The following is a 23,400-nucleotide window of genomic DNA, read 5'->3' on the forward strand; positions in this document are numbered from 1 at the left end:
CGACTCATTAACGTAGGACCCATAACCCTTACCTGTAATCAAACAGACTCAGACCTGGCTGCTGCTCCAGGGTGTTCATGTGAAAGCAGCTTTTATCAACCTATAGAATATGAAGTAATCAGTCATCTGATCTGAAAGCAGGGAATGCCACAAAGTTTGAGATACAAGGTTTTCACCCAACAATGAAGTTTAAACTCCCCAATGACAGCAGTCACTCAGCTCCGCCGCCAACTTCTACCAAAGTAAAATTCCAGTGAAGCAACCAGTGGGCTGGGTGTGTTGGCAGTTGGGAATTTGATTGGATGTAATTGTCATCCAGTTTATCAGCTAACAGGGGTCAAAGGTCACAGGGGTTTTAAAAAGAGAAGAAAGTTCATTTTTCTGGATGAAAAAGGTTCAGGTGACACACAAGACATTTCATCGACTTCTGTCTCAGTCAAATAATCCTTAGTGACAGACACAAGATGAATTTTAAACTGCAGGCTTTAAAGGTAAATATCAGCTATGAAATGTTGTGATTTTATCTCATTTTCATTAACAGAGGACTTCAGAGTGCTTATATTGTAGAACTACTCTGTGATACTGTCAAAAGCTCCACAAGTAGTAAATGGACCTTGAGTTGAGATTTTGTCAACCACAGAGCTTTTGTTTCTGAAGGGGAAATCAATAAATCAGATTGCTATTTAAAGCAGATTTTCCTTTGAAGGCCAGTGCTGAGAAGATAGCAGAGTGATCAGAGATTGCCCTTTAGAGGAATGTATGAGAATTACATTCAACTTTTCCTAAAGACTGTTCAAAATATCATTGCACTACAGAAGATACATGTTATTCTCTCAAAAAGCTAGATGAGATGGAGTGAAGTTTAGGTACTCACTTTCCTTTCAATTTAATGATATTGCACCATTGTGGTTTTACAGTTTTTTGTTCCAACTGTAGTTTTTGAACATTGTCTTTTAAAAAAAACATTTTTTTTAAAGATAGCTGGACCTGTAGAGTTACCTTTTTAATAATTTTTTAAAAATAATATCAATACTGTCAATACACTTTAACCCTGGTGAAAGCAGTGTTGATTTGTGAAGATGATCTCATGCCAAAAATATGATTATAAGATGTACGTTTTAGTGGAATAATGGAGGATCAAAACTACAAAAAAAAAAACACCACCACACACCTTTGCTGGTCCTTATACATTTATACATGTGTATTTAATTTGATAATATACATATGAAGTCCAAAGTTGAGAAGACAAATTCCTGCACATTTACGGGAAATAGTTACTGTGATTCTCATAAGGCACTGAGTCCCATTTAAACAAATGTGCAAACACCGAACAAAGAAGGATATAAATAATTCATATACAAATGCAGTTAAAAAAAAAACATGTTTAAAAAGCACTGTCAACCATAGCTGGTGCTAAAAAATAGCCATTATTGCTAACCAAAACCTAAATGTTTACCACTCAAGTCTTTACATGCATAGATTTGTTTTTAAAAAGTTTAAACATCTTTTACATCTGTGCAGCAGTTGACAATGAGATACTTGTCAAATTGTAATAAAACCTCAACAAGTTGACGATCAAAGAAAAGCTAAATGTAACATTATTTCAAAGAAGTTACAGTTCTTAAATGTTCGAATTGTCCATTAACATCATATGTTAAATAATGAAGACAAGCACATTCAAATGTTAAGTTTGATTACAATTTTACATGATCTGTTATCAGTTCCCACTGACAGTGCAGGTCTTCTAACTCAACATTTCCAAAATTGTTTTGGTGACAACGTAGATCTTCCCCCATAAGTGCTAAAGCTAAAATAAATTAAAGAGGTATATTACACGTCAAAGACATTTGTTTGACCATCATTTCTGAATTTTAGCAATTCAGAAAAAAAGTGAAAACATTGTTTAATGGCTGAATTCTTAAAGTTTGACAAGCACATTGTTCTGTAAGCATCACAATTCAGTCTCAAATTCACCACAAAACTGGATGTCTGGTGAAAATTTGGCAACTCATTTCCTATCCTGAGTTGGACAGAAGATAGCTGGAAAAACAAACTCAGTCCCATGGCTTTTTTAAACAGTGACAGCTGACTTGTGTTGTGGTTAAATGCCTCTGAACAGAAACATTCCTTATAAAAAGCACAAAGCACTCATTATATTTAGATTTCTTGGTGAAATCTAAACATTAAATTAGTGATGTAAACATAAAAATGTCTAACCTAACAACGTCTCCTAGTTAACATGAGCAGTTACATAGTGAACACAGTGAACTCGCCGCCTGCACACATCTCCCAGCTGGAACTACCTGAGCTATACTATGGGAATATTGCCTCACGAGGCACAAGCGGTATTACAACACAGGCGGGCCGAGGCAGTGTTGCTAGGTCCACAAGCTACTTTTGTGGTGTTGCCGCGGGTTGAATTTTTGTCCGCTGGTTGGGTAGACCTATATGCAAATTACATGAATAATATATATAAAATAAAAATCCATATTTTAAAATGAAATAATTTATTTATACCAGATACCAAATTCTACCAAACTGCAGGTCAGCACATACATACAAGGACATGAACATGGGAGACGTAAACATACATACACACGACGTGCCTATTGTGATCTCAGCCACGCTGGTGCGTGGGCAAAATATGGTAAGAGATGTACAAAAGGATGGGAAAGTGAAAGCGGGATTAAAGACTGGATAGAGCGTGAGGCTGGGGATGATACCAAAGCTTTTGTCGGTTCTGCAAATGCGAGATTCGTGCGCACCACAGCGATCTCCAAAACCACGGCAAAACGCAGAAACACATTTGAAATGCTGCTCCCTTCTCTAGCTGTCGAGTGTGTACATTGCGTCAGTTGACAGTTGACCGCTCTGTCAAGATAGCTGAGTTTAAAATGGCAGCGCACATTGCTTGCCCTTCATGCATTTTGATCCAAGATCACCTGGGAGAGCTTGTTGGTGAAATTGCACAGAAGGACATCAAACTGAGGCACAGGACAAAATGCTCTGCACTCATGCAACATGTAATAGGCCCAGACATGCAGCACAAGCTTCTAAAGGATATAGAGGAAGAACTGTATTCTTTAGTTATCGATGAAAGTACCGACGTGGGCATGCAGAAGCAGCCTGCTGTTGTAATACGATACTACAGCCAAACACTACAGCACATTGTGTCTACTTTTGCTGGTATCATTAATTTAGACGGTGGAGATGCCTATTCAATAACAAAGGCATTGCTGAGTTCAAGCTGTGTCCAAAACGATGCATCGGGCTCGCAACCGATGGACGCAATACTATGTGCGGCACGAACCATTCACTTCTCACAAAATTCGAGAGCACAACCCCAACGTCGTGTTTGTGAAATGTGCGTGCCACTCGATTCAGCTGTGCTCCTCATATGCAATGCGTGTGTTGCTGAGAAATGTAGAATACCAGATTTTGCAAACGTATGCGTGGTTTTCACACAGTAGTCTCCGCTAGCAAAACTACAAGCAACTCTATGAAACGATGAACACTGGAGAAGCTCCACTAAAAACCCTTCTACTTTCAGACACAAGGTGGATAGCTGTCAACGTGTGCCTGAATCGGGTGCTCCACCAGGACGAAGACGTCAGATTGCACTTCCACTGAAACTACAGCGCGGAGATGTTTCAGATGTACACAGATCCAGTCAATAAACTTTACTTACTGTTCCTTCAGCATCATCCAAGACGCAAACTAAGTGAACAAGATGTTTCAGCTGGGAAACACAAATCCATGCAGGCTTTTCCACGAACTCATGACGTTCTATCAGTCTGCAACGAAGAGTCACAAAAATCAGCACCGTGGTCGCGGACAACTCAAGGTGGTCAGAGATCATAGACTCTGACGGGGTCAATGAAACCAACTGCCTCTCTCTGTGGTTGTTATTATGGAATTCAGTTCCCGATGGAGCCGGAGGACTCACCGGCGGCAGAGAACTTCAAACAACGTTTCAAAGCATACCTGCTTGAATTTGCAAAGCTGGCCTTGTTGAATATACACATGTATGACAAGGACCAGGAGGGCAAGGGATGTCAAAGCGAGTGAGTAGGGGAGACTGGGGATGGTTGTTCCACTTCTTGTCTAAGCGCCTATAACTCACTGAAGTTTTGTGTTAGAGCTCTCAAATTTTGACACAAAGTAGTATTTGTCTACTACAAATTGCAATATTTCTTACATATCCAACTATATCACAGAATTCATTCACTGATATCACATACAAGGAGTTCTATTGTTACAACCTGCCCCACTACCGGGGTAAGTTCTAACAATTAGAGTGAAGAATTAAAGATTGAAACCAAGAACAAAAGAACTCATCAATGACTTTTAAATCACTCTGAGAATGATTAGGTCAAATTACTGTTATGGGAAAACTGCTTTTAATGCTGGCACACTAAACATTTATGATGTTACTTTGTAGATATTACAATATATTTGGCAATGATAGCAATACTGTTGGACTTTACAAGCAGTGTTTGGCAGGGGCATGTTTTGAGTTCTGGCATTGGGCTAGTTTTATTGGCCGTGGGGCTGGCTTTGGGCTGGTTTTGATTGGCCATTGGGATGGTTTTGTCACACAGACCTGGCAACTCTGGGCCGGGGCTAGCAGGTTAGCATGCTCATTTCAGTCGATATCTCCGCAGCACAATACATAGGCATCTTTGACATGACGTCATAACTTCTCCACATTCTGTTGATAAGATTAGTTCATTTTTTGAATGTTTTAAACAAAAATTCTGGCTAAATCTTACATATTGCCCCTTTCAGTAAAATTCAGTTGTGGTTTTACCCATGACAGTGGCATCCATACAAAGATGTCTGTCAGCCAAACCTGGTTGACAAAGAACAGTTTACATTGAAGTTGAGCCAACTCATACTGAGCGAGATGGCTGAAAATGAACAGTCCTTTTTTTCTTTCCTCCAAAAATGTTGTTTTCTCGTGTATTATAATAGATGTCACGGCCTCACAGGGCTGCTAGTGTGACTGTAGACCTTTAGGGTCCATCCCAATTCCAACAATTGCTGTATTTGCGAGTAGTCAAGTGCCTACTTGCATGACATATTTCCAGTAATTGCCACAGTGCACAAGTGCCTGTTAACATTTTTGACCTCTAGTAGTGCTATGGCATGCTATTTTTTCTACTGGTCCCTACTTTGTTTATCTTGTTCATGCGCACGAGGACGGACATGCACGATGCGATACAATGATTTCACACTATTCTACTGATCTACAGGTGCTGGTAATGCACCAAGATATTCTGCAATGCAGGGAAGAAGACTGCTAGCAAGTTAAATAGTTGTAAACAATTAAAGATTTACAGTACCTAAAAACTCGGCTTCACAAATCTTTTATGAGGAAGTAAATGCGCTCAACACATTTGTGGGGATACACATGTTTTGGTGAGAAACAATGAATATAAACATAACTTTTGTTTTCTTACAAGAAAACTCCACAGAGCACCATTAAAGACCGCAAAGTGTGTGGAAGTTAATCAGAGCTCACTGGGACACGCTTCATTAATAAGGACATCCGGTCACTCCGGCAAATACAATTACTGTACATGGCACAATCCAGCTCAGATGATTTGTTGGAACAAATAAGTATGATCAAGCATACTGTATTACTGTTACAATCAGATGACAGTTAAAAAAACCCCAAACCAATAAACATGTACAATGTACATAAAAGAGACATAACATATTTTGATGGTTTCTGTCTGATAAAATGTTTAGGGATGGAACATATTTCTAAAATGTTAAATAAAAGGATATGATATTTAATATTTTTTCTTGAAAGTGACAGATATGCAATATTATTTCTTACCACTCTCATCTAGAAGAACAGATTATTACATTAATATTATGTGAAAACCAACTGTTCTGCCATGACTTTGTACATAGATAATAATCAGGCTGAATCCATCATGTCATTAACTTAAACTTCTTCGTGTCTGTTGCTTGTTGTCAGTCCTAAACCTAGCCTATACACGCACTACTGCCAACAACTGGACTGGTGTGGCGCAGTAGACCATGGTGAATTGTGGGATACACTGAGCTTGGAATACTGCTTTGAAGCGGTATTAGGAAAAGTGTGCATCAAGTGTGGGTTAAGTGTATTTCAGACATGGGACACACTTGCCTACTACCTGGCACTGTGTGAAAGTGCTCAAGACCGCAAGTGTGGGTATAGGGACAGTACCTTAGTTTGGTTTCAACCTGTCTTAATTTCATAGTTTGTCCATCATTTCTATGCTGACATTCAGCCATGCTGTAGTCTTCCTGTAAAGATTGTGTTGTGATTTTAAGGTGGCGTTTTACAGTTCAGGGAACTGTGAAACAAAGGATTAGCCCATAATCCATCAGTCTCAGGTTACATAGAGGACGGCTGTCATCTCAGTAGTAGTACACACACTGTCACCGACTGACAAGGTCACAGCTGAAACTTAATGAACCTTAGAGTGTAGCTATGAGGTGTAAAATCCAAGCTATGCACAACAGCAAAGGTAGCACTGCTGAAAGGTTTGCTGTCTTTGCTCTCTCCACAGATAAACTACAGCTCTCGCTGGCCGAAGCAATTCTGCCACTGAATGTGTGTAGAGGGCTTTATTCGGGCAGCCTGATAATAAGGACATGCCATAATCCAGGGGTGGTGTCCGAAGGCTGTGCCTTCTTTGTACTGATGAGCTAGTTCTGCCATCAGTGTGTGAATGCGATATGTAGTGTGTGAAGCGTTTTGAGTAGTCTAGAAAGCGCCTATACAAGAAAGGCGCAATACAAGTACAGTCCATTTACCATTCTCTTCACTGCATTGCAGCGATTCTATAGACATACCCTGTTAGAACCTAATACATGTTTCTAACAAGGTCCAATTTGGAATGAGATAACAGCTGGTGAGTAATGTTATCATACCTGTTAGGAAGCAATGGGAATAAGATAAATAAAAAAAAACTCCAGTGAGACTGACTTAAGCTCCACAAACTGAAAAACTAAACCTCTTCCAAGACGCTGTGGATCGTGTGAATTATCTTCTTTTTCAGTTTCTTCACTTTGCCTGGCGGCGTCTCGTTCAGACACTCCTCCACGTACTTCAGGAACCCTGCATGTGGTGACACTGTCTGGCTTTGACAGAACGTTCTCATGAAGTCCAGCACCTCACTGTTAGTGGGTGGCGAGCGACAGCTCACTCGCTTGCGTCCTGACACTCTGCTGTCTGTGTGAGAGGAGGATGTGGAAGGGGAGGAGGAAGGGGAAGAGTGCCGGGAGTCTGGGGGAGTAGGCGAGGGAGGGGCTTCAAGGCTCCTTGATGTCAGTTTGGTAGCAGTTTGGCTGGCACCGTGGTAATGTAGAAGGCTGGACTCCTGCGGTTTGTGGAAGTGGAGGTCTTGAGGTTGCTCGTCTTCGTCACAGGAGTCACAGAGGAACATCAGCTCGTGGTAGTGTTTCCACTTTGGAAGATAAAAGTCCTCCGAACCACACGTTTTGTTAGAGCTCACCGCCTTGTGTTCACGTTGGAAGATGGTTCGCAGGTTCCTGAACTTTGTTTTTATGTCTTCCACTGAAGAACGAAGAATTACAGAACATTACGTTACCCTCAACACATAAAACCACTTTGGGGAAATGGTGTGAGGAATCATTTTGTTAAGAGCTCATACAACCTGAAACCAATCAACTAAATATGCCTTCATCAGACACTGCTTGTTTTTGTTTTTTTGTGTGCTCTGGTACCGTCTCATCAAGTTCTCCTATTTGACAACATTATAACACTAACACCATCATTGTTACCTGTGAATGGGACTGGCTCATTGTCAGAAAGGAGGCTGCTCAGCGTCTCCAACAGGCTCCGTCTCAACAGCCTGTTTCTGTAGCTCTCTGACTTGTGGTTCCACAGACAGCTGTGCTCTAGGAAAATAAAAGAAAAACTTTCAATTCTTAGATTAACACAATAAAAATACAGCTATGACTGAATCTTCCACCTGTATTATTCCTCTCATGTCACTTCCAGTTGTTTACATAACTGCGGCAACTTTAGAAACCAGCAACCAGATACTTACTCATCCCATGCTAAACTGATCTGGGGCCGTATTCACAAAACATCTTAAAGGGGAACTCCTCATATTTTACACATCAAAGTCTGAAAGTCTTATAAAGAAGTGAGCTTCCCAGACCTCTGTCCGCTGCTCATCTATGCTCGAGGCTAGTGGCTCGAGGCTACATTAGCCGCTACTAGCATAACACACCCAAATCTCCGACTGAACTGTCAGCAGTCAAGTTGTATTGTGATTAATGTAGTTGGCAGGTTTTGACAAGGAAGAAAAATGTGTGGAATAAAAAAAAGACGAGGCCTCTAGCTCTGCTGCAGCAATTTTGATCCTTTTCTTAAACCTGTCCATCATGAGTCCAACAATGTTATAGGAGTGCAATGCTAAATCGCTGGAGCACTCTTTTAAAGGATAAAAGTAGCTTGTAACTGGACAAGTTAGGAGAAGCTCCTAAATGGGTTGTGCCTGTTCTAATTTTAAACTCAAAAGAGTCACATACCATTTTAGCACCGAAGCCAGCTCCAAAGTCAGAGAGAAGTTAGTGACTTAGTAGTCCTCTGGACTGCCTCTAAGACCTGTTCACAAAAAGTCACCTGCTGCAGGTAATGTGTCTCATTACGTAACAGTGAACTTTTAAAAGCATATTTTGATGGCGGGCAAGTTGATAAGATGATGGTTTACACAACTCTGCTACTGCCACAGCTGTTGCAGCTCTGAACTTGAAATATAGCGGCCATTTGTCAGAATTATTCATGAAACCAAAAATGCACTCTTCACAACCCACTTTGTCCAACTGTTCCTGTAAGTGTACATTAAACAATCACCAACTCTAATAACTAAATGAATAAGGCCAATTTCATGGCAATCGCTAGGTTACCCAGTAAAACTGGCACTACATGTAGAAATACCTCATCGAAGGATGAACATATATTTGGAACAAGTGTATGAAATATGTGACACAGTTTATAACATATCTAAAATATATTTATATAATTTAATGTGTTCCTCGTGGTCCTGTGCATATTTCACATTGACTGACACAGACCAGTCACTTATCTACCAATCACTGTAGACTTACTTATTAAATCAACCCCGCTCCTTCTCTTTATTAGTTCTATCAGTTCCCTAAAGTGAAAAGGTCTTAAGTGGAAACTCTTAGCTAGGAACCTTAAGCATCATTTATGAGAACTCTCAAATGATGAGGTAAGATAAGATACTTTGAGAATACGGCCCCTGATGCAAAAGCTGACTGTGGCTGTTTTAGAACATAAGAACATAAGCAGGCCCATTAACAAGTGAAACAAACTAACAGGAGAGTAAGGGAGATATCAATCAGCCTGGTCTGTACACACCCACACAGCCCTTTATCTTAAAAAATTCAACAGCAATATAAATTATGCCACCAACCACAGTAAAATGATATGAGCTGCTGAACTTTGGTCTCATTCCAGTGGCAGTGGGAGTTGGTGCTCACTCTGCTGTCTTGCTGAACTGAACCGGATGTGGAGAAATTTACAGGGGAGGGGTTTGTACAAGGTTTGGTGTCCAGTAGTGAAGTGGAAGAAGAGGCAGGGAGTGTGGGAGCAGTTGTTTGGCTTGCTAGTTTGAGATTATCAGGAGACGTAGAGAGGAAGATTTGGTATGCAGTGCTGGTGTTGATTTTGGCATCACTAGAGGGACCGGAAGGGTTGTTGAACTTGATGCTGTTGGTTTGGGTGGAGCTGGAGGAGAAGCTGCTCAGGGTGAAAGAGGGTGTTAGGTTTCCATGTTCAAGATCCTTGTTTTCCTGTGACATCAGTATCTGCAGGTCGTCTGGGCTGTCGTCTTCGTCGCAGGACTCGCAGAGGAACAGCAGCTGCTGGTAGTGTTTCCATTTGGACACATATAGTTTGTCAGATGCCCTGCTAGCCTGGACTGCCTTGTATTCACGGTTGAAAACTGTCCGCAGGTTCTTAAACTTGCACTTTAAGTCTTCAACTGCAAAACAATTCAATTCAGTTTTATTTATATAGCGCCAATTTATAACAGTTATCTCATTGCACTTTTCCTACTAAGCAGGTCTAGACCGTACTCTATATAATATTTTTTACAGAGACCCAACAATTCCCACCAAGAGCAAGCACTTGGCAAGAGTGGCAAGGAAAAACTTCCTTTAAGAGGCCTCAAGCAGAACCAGACTCAGGGTGGGTGGCCATCTGCCGCTGCCGGTTGGGTTGAGAGAGAAAAGAGAGAGAGAGAGAGAGAGAGAAAACATGTAGTAGCACATTGCAAATTCCACATAGAATTTTAAAATAATAATAATGATGTAATACTAGTGGTAATATTAATAAAATAATAATAGTAATAATAATGATAGGAATAATAATGATAATAATAATAAGACTAATAATAATAATAATAATAATAATTGTAGTAGCGGATGTTGAATGGTAAATGGACTGTACTTGTATAGTGCCTTTCTAGTCTTCCGACTGCTCAAAGCGCTTCACACTACATATATCACATTCACCCCATTCACACACATTCATACACTGATGGCACGTGCCATCATAGCTCTACCACCAAGCCACAGCCACCTGTGTTGAGCAGGAACATGGGGGCAGTAGGTGGCCCGCAATCATAGATCCAGACTCTACAGTTCTGAGGCAGAAATAGCTGCTGAAAGTGACAGATAGAGAGAGGCGAGAGGCGAGGAAGCACAAAACTACGGGGAGAGAGATGTTGAGTTAGTAATATGCATTAATGGGATAAGAATGCATACAGATGGAGAGGAGGAGAGAGGGGTATCATGAGAAGTCTCCTGGCAGTCTAGGCCTATAGCAGCATAACTAAGGGATGGTTAAGGACTCACCTGAGCCAGCCCTAACTATAAGCTTTATCAAAGAGGGAAGTCTTCAGCCTACTCTTAAATGTGGAGATGGTGTCTGCCTCCCAAAACCAAACTGGGATCTGATTCCACAGGAGAGGAGTTTGATAGCTTAAGTCTCTGGCTCCCATTCTACTTTTGGAGACTCTAGGAACCACAACAAGCCCTGCAATCTGGGAGCGCAGTGTTCTAGTGGGGTATTAAAGCTAGAGTGCAGGACTTTTACATATAAATGAATGTCCGTTCCATTCAAGCCCTTGCCAAACGAGTTCACACAATGCTGATTAAGCCTATCACCGCCAGGGAAATCTCTCTGTATTTCACAGTATACTGAGTTTTTAAATCTGGTGTCTGTGGTGACAATCCTGCGCTGGCACACCAGTAGTGATACTTTTTACGCCAACCAGTAATGATTGGTTTGGTTTTGATTTTTTAAATTTGATTTGCCAGAGCGGAAGCGGGGAGCAACCCAGAGCCATGTAGAGAGCTCTGCGAGCCGCCATTGCTGTAAAATAGTAATAGTAAAAAAAAAAAAGGTCCATTGGAGAGAACGTTTATGATTGAGCATTGTTTATTGTTTATTATGATTGTATAGTTTGTGTTAATATGCTTTGGCAATGTTGTATTGTATGCAGTCACACCAATAAAGCCACTTGAATTGAAATTGAACGGAGTTGATCCAACTCTCTCTCTCTACACGGCTCTTCAAATATTTGAAGTAGGTTATGTAGCTAATACATATACTCTATCTAAATAATAGATTATTGTCTTGGAACTGTGGAAATTTCTCTGTATTTTAGTAACTATTTCTGAGCACGAGTCTGAGGCAAGCTCACTGTATACATCATAAGCATGCATGGACAGTGTTTGTGTAATTACTCTCACTGCCAGAAGGGGGAGACAAAAGTTCCACATTCCAGCTTCAAAGGTCGGGTATGCGATTCTGGAGAAATCCAATACCACGATATAGAGCGAACAACGACACAGAAAGTAATGTAACTAATGTTAGCTAGGTTGTGGGTTAGCTTATCTAGGTTGTGGGTTAGCAAACTGTCCCTACAGTTGCTGCTGCGAAGCTAACAGCCAGAGAGGACAAGACTGTTTCCCAGAACCAGCACACCAGCTCCAGACAGCATACTCACAACTCTCCTGCTACTGTAGCTAACATCACAACAACAGCATGTCCTGGCAAACAAGAAAGTAAGCAGTGGGCAAGTCATTTAACGTTACCTGACACATAAATCATGGCTGAAATAGTGTCGTCCGAGCCACTTTGTTTATTTCCCATTTACAGAGCCAGGGCTGTGTACAAACACCTGAGTTTTTTTTTCAGCGCACACACTGAATGGACAGCTAGTGGACTGTGAGGAGATATTCGCTGAATTTGACAAAAAGACATGTATTGGATTAGAACCGCATACCACACCTTTAAGGTACCACGAACTCTTTAAGATAAGATGGTGCCTGACTGTTAAGTGCTTTGTAGGTGACGAGAATAGCGCTGTCAAAATTGGCCAAAAATGACGATTTATTATTCGTTCTAAAAAAACACAAAGGTTCGAACTATTCGAATATCAATTTCTATTTTATTTTTATTTGTCCATAAGATGGCAAACCAATACAATCAGAGACATAGCTACTTGTAGGTATATTTGTTTCAACATAAACATATCTTTTAAAAGATCTACACACCTACACATTACAAAATAAACAAATAAGGTTTGGATGGAGTTCCAGACATCAGGCCATGCTCATTTAGGCGCATATTTTCGAGATGTGCCCTCAGATGGCTAGTGCTGAAATGGTAGGCTAACTGTAGCTTACATACAACTTTATCACGAGGTTCCATAATTTTGCCGTCTACTGACCAAAATCAGAATCTCAATTAGACGCCGGGTCTGGTTTTTATAAGAGTTCTTTGGATGTATAAAACCTCTTAAAGCCACCAGGTCGCTCGCTTGAGCTAGTTCTAAGCCGCTTAGATAGCGCATACAAATATAAATGTCTAAACGTTTATGGACATGCTACACATATTTAGATCAGTTAGATTCTCCACAATTCAATCATTCAGTTCGTTTTATGGAAACACCTAAGTATAATTAATGCAGATTTACCAGCATGGTCATAAAGTCCGAATATGTGTCCATTCTTCGATTATTTATATTCCTTTAACGTTAGAACGTAAGGGTTCACCGATCAAAAGAATCAAAACGGGTTTTCATGCAAATGAATCCAAGTTGAAATAAGTACGGTAACCTTAGGATTTCATCCTTTCAGGTGGGAAGCAGCAAACCTGGTAGTTAGTTGGGTAACGACAGAAAAAAAACTCCTCAAATGCCGTCTCTCTCTCTCTCACACACACACACGATAGACAGTGAATTAACAGTGTTAAAAGTCAGTGTTTAATTTGCTGTGAATCTGATCCACCAACCAGCACATATTTTAGTGAGAAATCTTCATTTCTGAAACATTCACCTCTCATTTCCACGGTCCAACTAAAATAGCACAGCTAAACAGAGGCTGGTAGCGAGAGTTGAGGGGACAAAATCTAAAATGTAAAGTACGGAAATACAGTTTCTTTATGTATTATATTGATGCCAAATTGACAAGAAGACTGTCGACATTTGACGCCTTTTATCGTGTGTTTCTAGAGTTGTGTATTTGCAGACATGTAAGGAATTGTTAATGGCATTTCTTAAAGGGAGTTTAATACAGTCTAATAATGTGTGTTTGTATTGATTACTGACAGTGGCTGATCAGGCTAATATCAGCTAATTGTACTCAGTTTCTAACCGCAGTATTCAGTAAATGTTTGCCCCTTTTTGTTCGTGTTTTTAAACTACTTTCCTAATTAAACATAATGTGCTTGATGGTGTTATGACTCCTGATGAAACTTAAAAGCTCAGTATTCTCGTTGCCCTTTAGCTCCCTTTATAGCATTAATTCACCCAGAAAAAGCTAATATTTCTCTGTATAATATGACTTCCTCTTTCTGTCAGCTGCTGTGTGTCTGCAGTGTATTTACATATTTGGGATTTTATTTGTTTAATTTTCAGATCCATTTTCAACATACATGAATAACCATAATTATAACCATACAACATCAAACACGAGTTTAACACTACAGCTTGTCAAAAAACACAAGTTTTATTGGGGACCCACTCAATAAAACCGGGGACTCATTACATTGAAAAACTATCAACATCATTAACAATGAAAGTTTATGGAGCGTTTCCTAATAATACTGCCTAAAGAAAGCATATATAAGGTGAATAGAATTGGTCCAAGCATAGAACCTTGTGGAACTCTATGGCAAACTTTGGCATGCATGGAGGATTCATCGTTAACATATACAAACTGAGATCGATCTGATAAATAGGATTTAAACCAGTTCCTTTAATGCCAATTAAAAGTTACAGTCGCTGTAATAGGATGTGATGGTCAATGGTGTTGAATGCAGCACTAAGATCTAACGACAAGTACGGAGACAAGTCCATTGTCCGATGCAATTAGGTCGTGTCATTTTCACCAGCACTGTCTCTGTGCTATGATGTACTCAAATAAACTATTGTTATGTAGAAAGTCACACAACTGATTGGCAACTGCTTTCTCAAGGACCTTTGAGAGAAAGGGAAGGTTAGGTATAGGTCTAAAGGTATAGGTTGGCTGAAACCCCTGGATCAGGAGTGGGCTTTTAAGAAGAGGTTTAATTACAGGTACCTTAAAGGACTGTGGTACACTGTTAATAAAGAGAGACTGATCGTATCTAGTAAAGAAGTGCTAACTAAAGGTAAAGCTTCTTTAAGCAGCCTAGTTGGGATAGGGTCTAAGAGACAGGTTGATGGCTTAGATGAAGAAATCGTTGTTGGTTAGTTGGAGAAGGTCGAAGGGATAAAAAAACAGCAACAAAGGACTCACTTTCCACAAGCTCATGAATAAATACTCACATCTAGCGTAACTTGTTTCCCAAATTTATAATGTTATTTGTTCCTTCTGTCCAAATTAATTCAACTAAGTTAAGCAATATTTTCTATATTAACTCTGAATCAAATAACAGTGTAATGTAAAAGTGTCTTTTATAGTGACAAACCTGACAATTATCACCAACTGTTTTAGCTTCTTTTAGCTCATAGCGTTACAGCACATTTACTGAGGTGGAACATTTAGCAGCTAAAGAGCCAGATATTTTTCTCAGGGGTTGATGGAGACCAAACCAGGGCTAAAAGGAGAGTGAATATTGGACTTCCTTTCATCAGGTGGACAGAAAGAAAACTAACGGAATGATAATGTTGCTCTGTGTCTGCTGGATGGAAGTAGGCAGCTGTTTGCTAACATTATAGCCATCATAAGCTGATCGTATATCAGTTCTGTGTTAATGTCAGTTTGTTTATACTCCATAATGACAAAGCAAAAACAGGTTTTTGGAGTGTTTTATTAATTTACTAAAAATAAAAGACTGAAATATCTCATTTACTTTAATATTCAGACGCTTAAAAGCACCTTTGGCAGCAATGACCGCTTCAAGTCTTCTTGGAAATGATCCTACAAGCTTGGCACACCTTTCTTTAGGAAGTTTGAATTGAATCCATTTTAAGATGAGTCCGAAATATAACAAAATGTGGAAAACTTGAAAGGGTCTGAAAACTTTCCGTATGCGTTCTATATGCTCTATGCTTTACCAGTTGGAAGGCTACTGAAAGGAATAGTTCCACATTTCGGGAAATGCGCTTATTTCTTTCTGGGAATGAGATGAAAAGATATCATGTCTGTGCATTATGTTCAGAGCTGGAGTAAGGAAGTGGTTAGCCTAGCTTAGCATAAAGACTGGAAGCAGGGGGAAAACAGCTCGCCTGGATCTGTCAAAAGTTCACAAATACCAACACCTCTAAAGCACACTAATTGACACGTCTTATCTTGTTTGTTTAGTCTGTACACAAACATAAATGTAAAAACGACATGATGTGGTTTTAGGGGGAGTTACGTGCTGGAACAATTTTATTGACAAACACCAGTTTATCCATCCGCCCAGCACTTCTGTGCAGCATCTCCAGCGGTTTAATTACAGGTACCTTAAAGGACTGTGGTACACTGTTAATAAAGACAGACTGATCATATCTAGTAAAGAAGTGCTAACTAAAGGTAAAGCTTCTTTAAGCAGCCTAGTTGGGATAGGGTCTAAGAGACAGGTTGATGGCTTAGATGAAGAAATCGTTGTTGGTTAGTTGGAGAAGGTCGAAGGGATAAAAAAAACAGCAACAAAGGACTCACTTTCCACAAGCTCATGAATAAATTGCGTGGATTGTCTGATATGGTCGGTGAGCACAGGTTTTGCTTTTAGTCTCTGTATAGGTACAATGGTACCAAACCTGGCAACCACACTGGGATACCAAGAAATAGTTCTAGCCTTAACTTGCCCTAAAACAACAAACTGTCATTTCCGGTTGTGTATGCACTAAACAGACAAGAAGCAACGTGTTAGTGAGCTTTAAAGTGGCAAATGCGAAGATTTTCATTTAAATGAATGTCTGTTAAGTCACTGTCGCCAAATGAGTTAACACAATGGTGACTGAGCCTATGGCCCACTGATGAAATTGTAAATATGCATTTACAGTATATGAAATGGGTGTCTGTGGTGACATTCCCGGGCAAAAAATGCTGTATTAAGTTATTGCTAATGCAAACTGAACATTTCCTACTGCTGCAGCTTCACATTAAAAGCATTTGACTGGCGAAACACGAGTTGACTTTTTTTATGAAGTAGTCACAGGAAATGCAATGTGTTTGTCAGTGAGCTTGACAATGGCCGCTATTGTTCATCAAAAATGGGTCTACAAAACAAGACAACAGTCATTTTCAGTTTGAAATATTGCAGGGAGTAATGGAACAAGACGGAGCAGCCACAGTGTGCTGTTAGATAAAGAGCTGCAGGAGGCAGGTGATGAAATCTTAAGAATTGCCACTTTGAAAGGTGTTAGTAGGGGTATTTTTAAACTTTGGACTGAGCCAGCTGTTGTTTACATCCATGTTTTCTAGCAAGCAGTCTTCTTCTTTCCTGCCTTTGCTGGTGCATTGTTGCATATCTTGGTGCATTACCGCCACCTGTAGATCAGTGGAATAGTGTGACACCATTGGCAGGAATGTGTATTGGGTCACCCGCATTTGCACGTGCGTCCTTGTGTCAAAAACTCCACAGAGACTCTTTAATACACAGACATGAGACTGATCTCATCTCCCTCACAAAAGAGAAAATTAATAAGCATTTTTGAACTATTACTTTAAAGCACTGGTTCTTAACTTGGGGGACTGGAACCTGCCAGGGGGTCATGTGATGGTTTAAGGGATGAGAATAAAATATGAAACATGCAATAAACGTTGTAAACCACTGGCCTAGAATACCTGAATGTACAAATACTGCTAGTATGTAATTTTGACCTCCAGTAGGAATTTAATCCCTGACCCTGACAGTGATGATGTGATGGGCTGTAGCCATTAAAACAAGCAGGACCATGTGATATTTACCTGAGAAAAACACTGAGTGGTCGGACAGCTGGCTCCTCAGAGCTTCCAGCAGCCTCAGTCTGAGCTGACGGTTGTTGTGGTTTTCAGACTTCTTGTTCCAGAGACAGTTATGCTCTGTGCACAACAACAACACCCATCAACTACGAAACACTGTTATTGTAAGAATCCAAACTGTCATTAGGTTTTGTTTTTGTATACCAATCCCTCTCTAATAACTAGTTATTTTGAATTTGAAATCAGTGTTTTGTTTACCAGAGTAGAACGCTATTAGTGCACGCTCCCTCTTTTCAGTCCAGTAACATTTAACCATCATGTTGGAGGGGACACAGGAGGACGAGGAGGAGGTAGATGGTGTGGGAAGGAAGGAGATGATCAGTCCTGGGGAGGTCAGGACTGGCTGGCTCTCATCCTGTGGAACAGTCAGCAGTGAGAGTGGCGGGTCGTCAGGGCTATCATCCTGGTCCCAGCAGCCCTGCAGGAACATCAGCTTCTGGTAGTGCTTCCACTGTGGCACGAACACATCGTCCTTCCTGCACACCTTGCTTGCCTTTACCATTTTGTACTGACGCTGAAAGGTGGTACGAAGGTTCTTGAACTTGTTCTTAATGTCTTCCACTGGAAAGAAAAACAGAAGAGTATAAAATTAGATTTTTTTTTTCCTCCTATACAAAATGCTACTTCATGCTAAAAATCAATGTATCTGACCAGATCCTTACCTGTGAAACGAACAGGTGGGGGGTGAGCTGACAGAAGGATCCTCAGGTGTTCCAGGGTTTTCCATCGCAGGCGTCGGTTCTTGTAGCTCTCTGACTTGTGGTTCCACAGACAACTGTGCTCTGGGAAATTAAAACAGACAAGATACTTGACCACTGCAATATTGTTTAGTATTTCTTTTTGTTTTTCGCAAATTCACGTTCATCGAAAAACCTTCAGTGTTGTGCCACCAATGCTTCAGCAGTTCCTAACAACTTGTAGTCTTGGCTGAAGGTCAACAAAAGGAGATTGTTACATCAAATTTTGGACCAGAAGAAGTTCAGTCAGACTTTTTCTCCCCCCCAGTTACATTAGCCGAGATGTCTGTGACTCTTTACCAATTTGTATTAAGAGCAGTTATTTCAAATTTTAATGCATTTTCAAATGGATGAAGGGAACTCACACTTGAGATCATTAAACTGTATGTTAGTTTGTATGTAGGCCAATCAAAATGAAATATTTTCAGACTGCAGACTATGACAGATTGTGATTGATACTATGTATGTTTTGGAAAAGTCCACTTGTGTTTCTGATTTTTCTAAACCCACATACAAAATTAAGCATATATTGTAAGGCATGTATAGGCTACATATTTGTTAAGTGTATACTGACTTGTAATCAGAGCAGGGCGATGATGCTGTTATTTCAATAGTGGTGGTTTGGGGGATATTAGTGCATTAGTGCATTGTGCATTCTGAATTCTGGGGGTAACTTTATTCAAAGATTGCTAGACCTAAGCTGAGTATATTTACTTTTCAAATAGGAATTTTCTCTGCTTGACTGTGCTCTATCTGCTGTGTTGGTTAACTAATCATTTAGTCTAATTGTGTGCTGCTATTGTGGTGTTAGTAGACTTTAATCTGATTACTTACTTAACTGCACCTAGGCTTGTGGTGAACTAATCTGAAGCCAGTGCAGGGTTAAACATCACCTCCAGACATGTATTAAAACATATATACAAATAGTCTGCTTGGAACAATAATGTGTGTCTGAAAAAAAAATATAATTTCCACATTAAAATCCTTAAAAAAAGGCATCTACTCCTTCTAGCTCATAAAAAATCCAGAATCTATGAATATGCAAATTTTGTTAATTTCTCAAGTTCCTGCTGGACACAAGATATCTCCTACTTCACTGTAAAGTCCATTCTCAGTGTATGTGCACTGGTGGCTTCAAGTTTCTACATCACACATGTATAAGTTGCAAATTGGACCAGGATTGGCTTCCAAGCTATTTGTGATGACACACATAATGCTCGTAGAAAAATGTGATTTTTAATGAGCAGAGAGAAAGTTTCCACCTTTAGCAGATAAATGTGAAAACAACCTTCTAGTATCAAACTCAGCACGTACATCATTCTCCACAGTGAAACTCTAACATGCAACTATAGGAACAAGAAGAAAAACATATTTTTGAGTGGAGGGGGAGTTTAAGAGAGCTCAGTTTAGGATTTTAGAAATCACATCTCTTCCCTGATCTGTATAAACAGTTGTTTGTTTTTGAGCTGTCAGTGGAAACAAGTTTCTATTGCCAGGCAATCACCATCAGGTTCACGGTGTTACTAATTAAAAAGGGGGTGTGGTTTGCTGTTCTGTAGCCAATTGAGCAATCAGCACTTATGTTTAAAAGTCACTCCTTGTTTAAAGCGGCAGCCTCATCATGCGAAGACTTGTTTCTTTACAGCACTGTAGCCAGGCTGACAGAGTCACAGTTCTATTGAGACACGTACAGTGGTGTGAAAAAGTGTTTGCCCCTTCCTGATCTTTTTTTTTTTTTTTTGCATGTTTGTCACACTTACATTTTTCAGATCATCGTGGCCCTGTGTGAAATAGTGATTTAAGGGGCAATCACTTTTTCACACAGGGCCATGTAGGTTTGGATTTTGTTTTCCCTTAATAATAACCTTCATTTAAAAACTGCGTTTTGTGTTTACTTGTGTTATCTTTGACTAAAAGTTTTATTTGTTTGATGATCTGAAAAAAAAAACATGCAAAAAAATAAGAAAATCGGGAAGGGGGAAAACACTTTTTCACACCACTGTATCTGACTGACGGAGTGAGAGATGCTTTGCTACACCAATGGCGCAAAACACAACATTAGAGATCTTTTATGTTATGAGAAGTGTAAAAATATTCTCGGTTCATTATGAAACTGTGGCCACAGTCTCAGTTATTAATGGGAAACACTGCTTACTATCAGGTTGCCCTAATAAGTCCCTTAGGACTCTCTAGTTGATCCAGAATGCTGCGGCACATGTACTGACAAGGAATCTCATCTTTGATCAGGATATGTCCTTTAATTCCCACATGAAACAAACTTCAAGGACTTTTTTCACCTACGCAACATCGGCACATCCTGTCAATGATGAAGAAAAAAATTGTCATTAGTCACACACACCGAAGGTGAGCAATTTGGGATTCAGTGTCTTGTCCACAGACACTTTTCCCATGTGGGCTGGGGGGAAGCCAGGATCGACCCACTGACCTTCCGATCAGTGGACAACTCGATCCACCACTATCTTAAACTCGAGACTAGGGCCCCGATCCACGATCATCTAAAGCAGCACATAAAAAGTTATTTGGGGCGGGCCACCCAGGTATATTAACCCATTTTAGCACCACAATCGATTAACTAGCGTACAATCGCTCCTCATTTTACCCCTCCCGCCTGGGCTACTGACACTCGCACATGCTCTGCAGAGAAACACAGACAAAGACAGTCTCCTGTTTAATGTAGGCCTATTTATGTCATTGTTTAGTGTTACCATGCTGGTTTAGATCGTTTCGATAGGCTACGTCACTAACAACAAGCCTCCTACACACGTGGCTCACCTGCTGTTGTGAAAACGGAATTGCGGGTGGAGCCCGCCAAAACAGAGGTGTAGGTGGGTGCATGTGGGGAACAGAACTGAGGGGAAAAGCAAAGGTGAGCAGATTAAAGTAGTTTGTGAGTAAACACTAAAATAATGGAGAATTAAGCAGAATTAAAATGGTGACATAAGAAATAGGGTCATGTATTAATGTATTCTTTCAAATATTATATATTTTCAAATCGACAAAAATATTTTTGTTGCAGAATAATGCCCTGCCGTGCATACTTTCTTTTTAAGTGTTGTTTTTAAGTGATAATGACTGAATTAAATAATAATAATGATCGTTATGTGCAGACCTTTTTCACTAGGTAAGAAGGTGATTTAACAGTTATGAGTCAGTATTTTTTCATTTAATTCAAACTGCTCAAATACTGTACGTATATTTTTTAACATTTTGCCACCACTACAGAAACACTAGGTAACTGCTAAAGTATGATAAGGTTTCCTGACATTGACTGCGGTTAGTTATTGGTTTGATAAATGGTTTACAGTCTAATGTTTGTTTGTACTGATTACTGACAGTGGCTAATAAGGCTAATTATCAGCTAATTGTACTCATTTTCTAACAGTAGTATGCAGTAAATGGTTGCCCTTTGTGTGCATGTGTTTTTAAACTACTTTCCTAATTAAACACAATGTGCTTGATGGTGTTATTAATGACTCCTGATGAAACTTGAAAGCTCAGCACTTGTTGCCCTTTAGCCTAAAGTCACATGAACTTTTATTCACCCAGAAAAAGCTAATATTTCTCTGTATGATATGACTAGACAGCATTTTGTGGAATCAAACAGTGTACAGTTTTAAAAAACTCAGTACTGTTTTTCAATAAACTGACTCCTAATTGTTGTTTGTATACTGTTTTGTCTTCATACAATGTAATTATCATTTATTGTTATTGCACCATTGGTTTTGGCCTTGGTGCCCTACATTTTGGCCGTTATGCCCCAATAAGTTTGTATTTATCAACAGCCAAAGTGGCCTTGCCTTAAAAATGACAATTCCAGGCAGTGTACCATGTCACAAAGCTCAAATAATCGCAAAACTGGTTTCTTAAACATGACAATGAGCTCACTGTACTCAAATGGCATCCACAGTCACCAGATCTCAATCCAATAGAGCACCTTGGGGACGTGGTGGAACAGGAGATTTGCATCATGGATGTGCAGCTGAAATCCGCAGCAACTACGTGATGCTATCATGTCAATATGGACCAAAATGTCTGAGGAATGTTTCCAGCACCTTGTTGAATTCATGCCACAAAGAATTAAGGCAGTTCTGAAGGCAAAAGGGGGGTCCAACCCGGTACTAAAAAGGTGTAACTAATAAAATGGCCGGTGAGTGTATATACCTGCTGTTTATTCATCTGATATGTATATACTTTACATTCCTGTACACCACTCTTCTCGTACTATATGTAGACCATGCACCTGCTCACATCACTGTAACCTCTCTAATCTTATCTATCCCACCCGCTCCTCACACACCCAACACCTTGTCACAGGGGGTCAGTGGAACCGCCAGTCAGCTTCCCGCAAGACTGAGTTAATCTCCGGCTACGCCTCCTCTGGACCTCCTTGATCTCACTGAGACTTTGAAGTAGTAGGCTGAGGACAGGGCTGCAGGGGTGGAAGTGTTCTCTGGTGTGATCACTCACAACCAGACCCGCCAGCAGAGGGGGTGGCACTGGTTTCCTAATCTCCCCCAAATGGAGATTTTCTCTCTACCTGCTGCCACACTTCACGCTTTCTTCTTTCAAATGTCATGCTGTGACTATTACTTATCCGGTGAAATTGAACATTGTTGTGCTCTACCGCCCACCAGGTCCTCTTAGGGAATTCTTGGAGAAATTAGACGTCCTATTTAACATCCCTGAAGTTGGCCCCCCGCTGGCACTTCAACATCCAGACAGAAATTAACATCTGACTTACTATCTCTCCCCACCCACATAAAGCTGGTAACCAACTCAACCTTATATTAACCAGGACCTGCTCTACCACTGACCTCTCTGTAACTCCTGGACAGCTAACTTGACTTCAGTTGCTAGTCGCCATTGCCGTTATCTCTCTGTATCGCTCATTGCGATAGCCATCGGTCACGTCGAGCAATGGTCGCCCACAAATGTTGCAGCTTCCGACAACAAATCGATGAAAACCGCAACTTTTACGAACTGAAAAGTTGCTGTTGTAGAGTGTTTGACTTACTGGAGAAAAACGCTATGAGCGCGCTCTCTTTCTCCTCCGTCCAGTACCTCTCCGGCGTTAAGTTGAAAGGAGACGCCTCCATATTTGTTGTTGCAGTTCAATCCTTCCTTTACGCGGCTGCTAGGTCAC

General features: G+C 40.3%; 1 protein-coding gene across 4 annotated transcripts; it reads right to left on the reverse strand.

Moving 5' to 3' along the window:
- Positions 1-1,172: 1,172 nt before the first annotated feature.
- On the reverse strand, positions 1,173-23,400 carry LOC122865219. Of its 4 annotated transcripts, XM_044173335.1 has the most exons (8): positions 23,272-23,378; positions 21,030-21,105; positions 18,162-18,281; positions 17,698-18,060; positions 17,446-17,559; positions 9,468-10,037; positions 7,804-7,920; positions 1,173-7,576 (listed from the first exon to the last, which is right to left on the reverse strand). In XM_044173335.1, the coding sequence occupies exons 4-8, from the start codon at positions 17,999-18,001 to the stop codon at positions 7,008-7,010; spliced, it is 1,674 nt and encodes a 557-aa protein (XP_044029270.1). In that variant the 5' UTR covers positions 18,002-18,060; positions 18,162-18,281; positions 21,030-21,105; positions 23,272-23,378; the 3' UTR covers positions 1,173-7,007. The 4 variants fall into 4 exon arrangements, with proteins under 4 accessions (XP_044029270.1, XP_044029269.1, XP_044029271.1 ...); XM_044173334.1 differs by lacking the exon at positions 21,030-21,105 and having other exon boundaries at positions 23,272-23,400; XM_044173336.1 differs by lacking the exons at positions 21,030-21,105; positions 23,272-23,378 and adding an exon at positions 23,072-23,248.

The sequence above is a fragment of the Siniperca chuatsi genome, linkage group LG18 (assembly GCF_020085105.1).
Source record: "Siniperca chuatsi isolate FFG_IHB_CAS linkage group LG18, ASM2008510v1, whole genome shotgun sequence".
In the NCBI taxonomy this organism is placed as follows: domain Eukaryota; kingdom Metazoa; phylum Chordata; class Actinopteri; order Centrarchiformes; family Sinipercidae; genus Siniperca; species Siniperca chuatsi.

Bases quoted from the DNA above. Each gene is read 5' to 3' on its own strand.
- LOC122865219 (XM_044173334.1), bottom strand. From the start codon at position 23,353: ATGGAGGCGTCTCCTTTCAACTTAACGCCGGAGAGGTACTGGACGGAG. The intron at 18,061-18,161 runs GTAAGGATCTGG...TTTTCTTTCCAG, and splicing joins CCCACCTGTTCGTTTCACAG to TGGAAGACATTAAGAACAAG. The intron at 17,560-17,697 runs GTAAACAAAACA...TGTTGTGCACAG, and splicing joins ACTAATAGCGTTCTACTCTG to AGCATAACTGTCTCTGGAAC.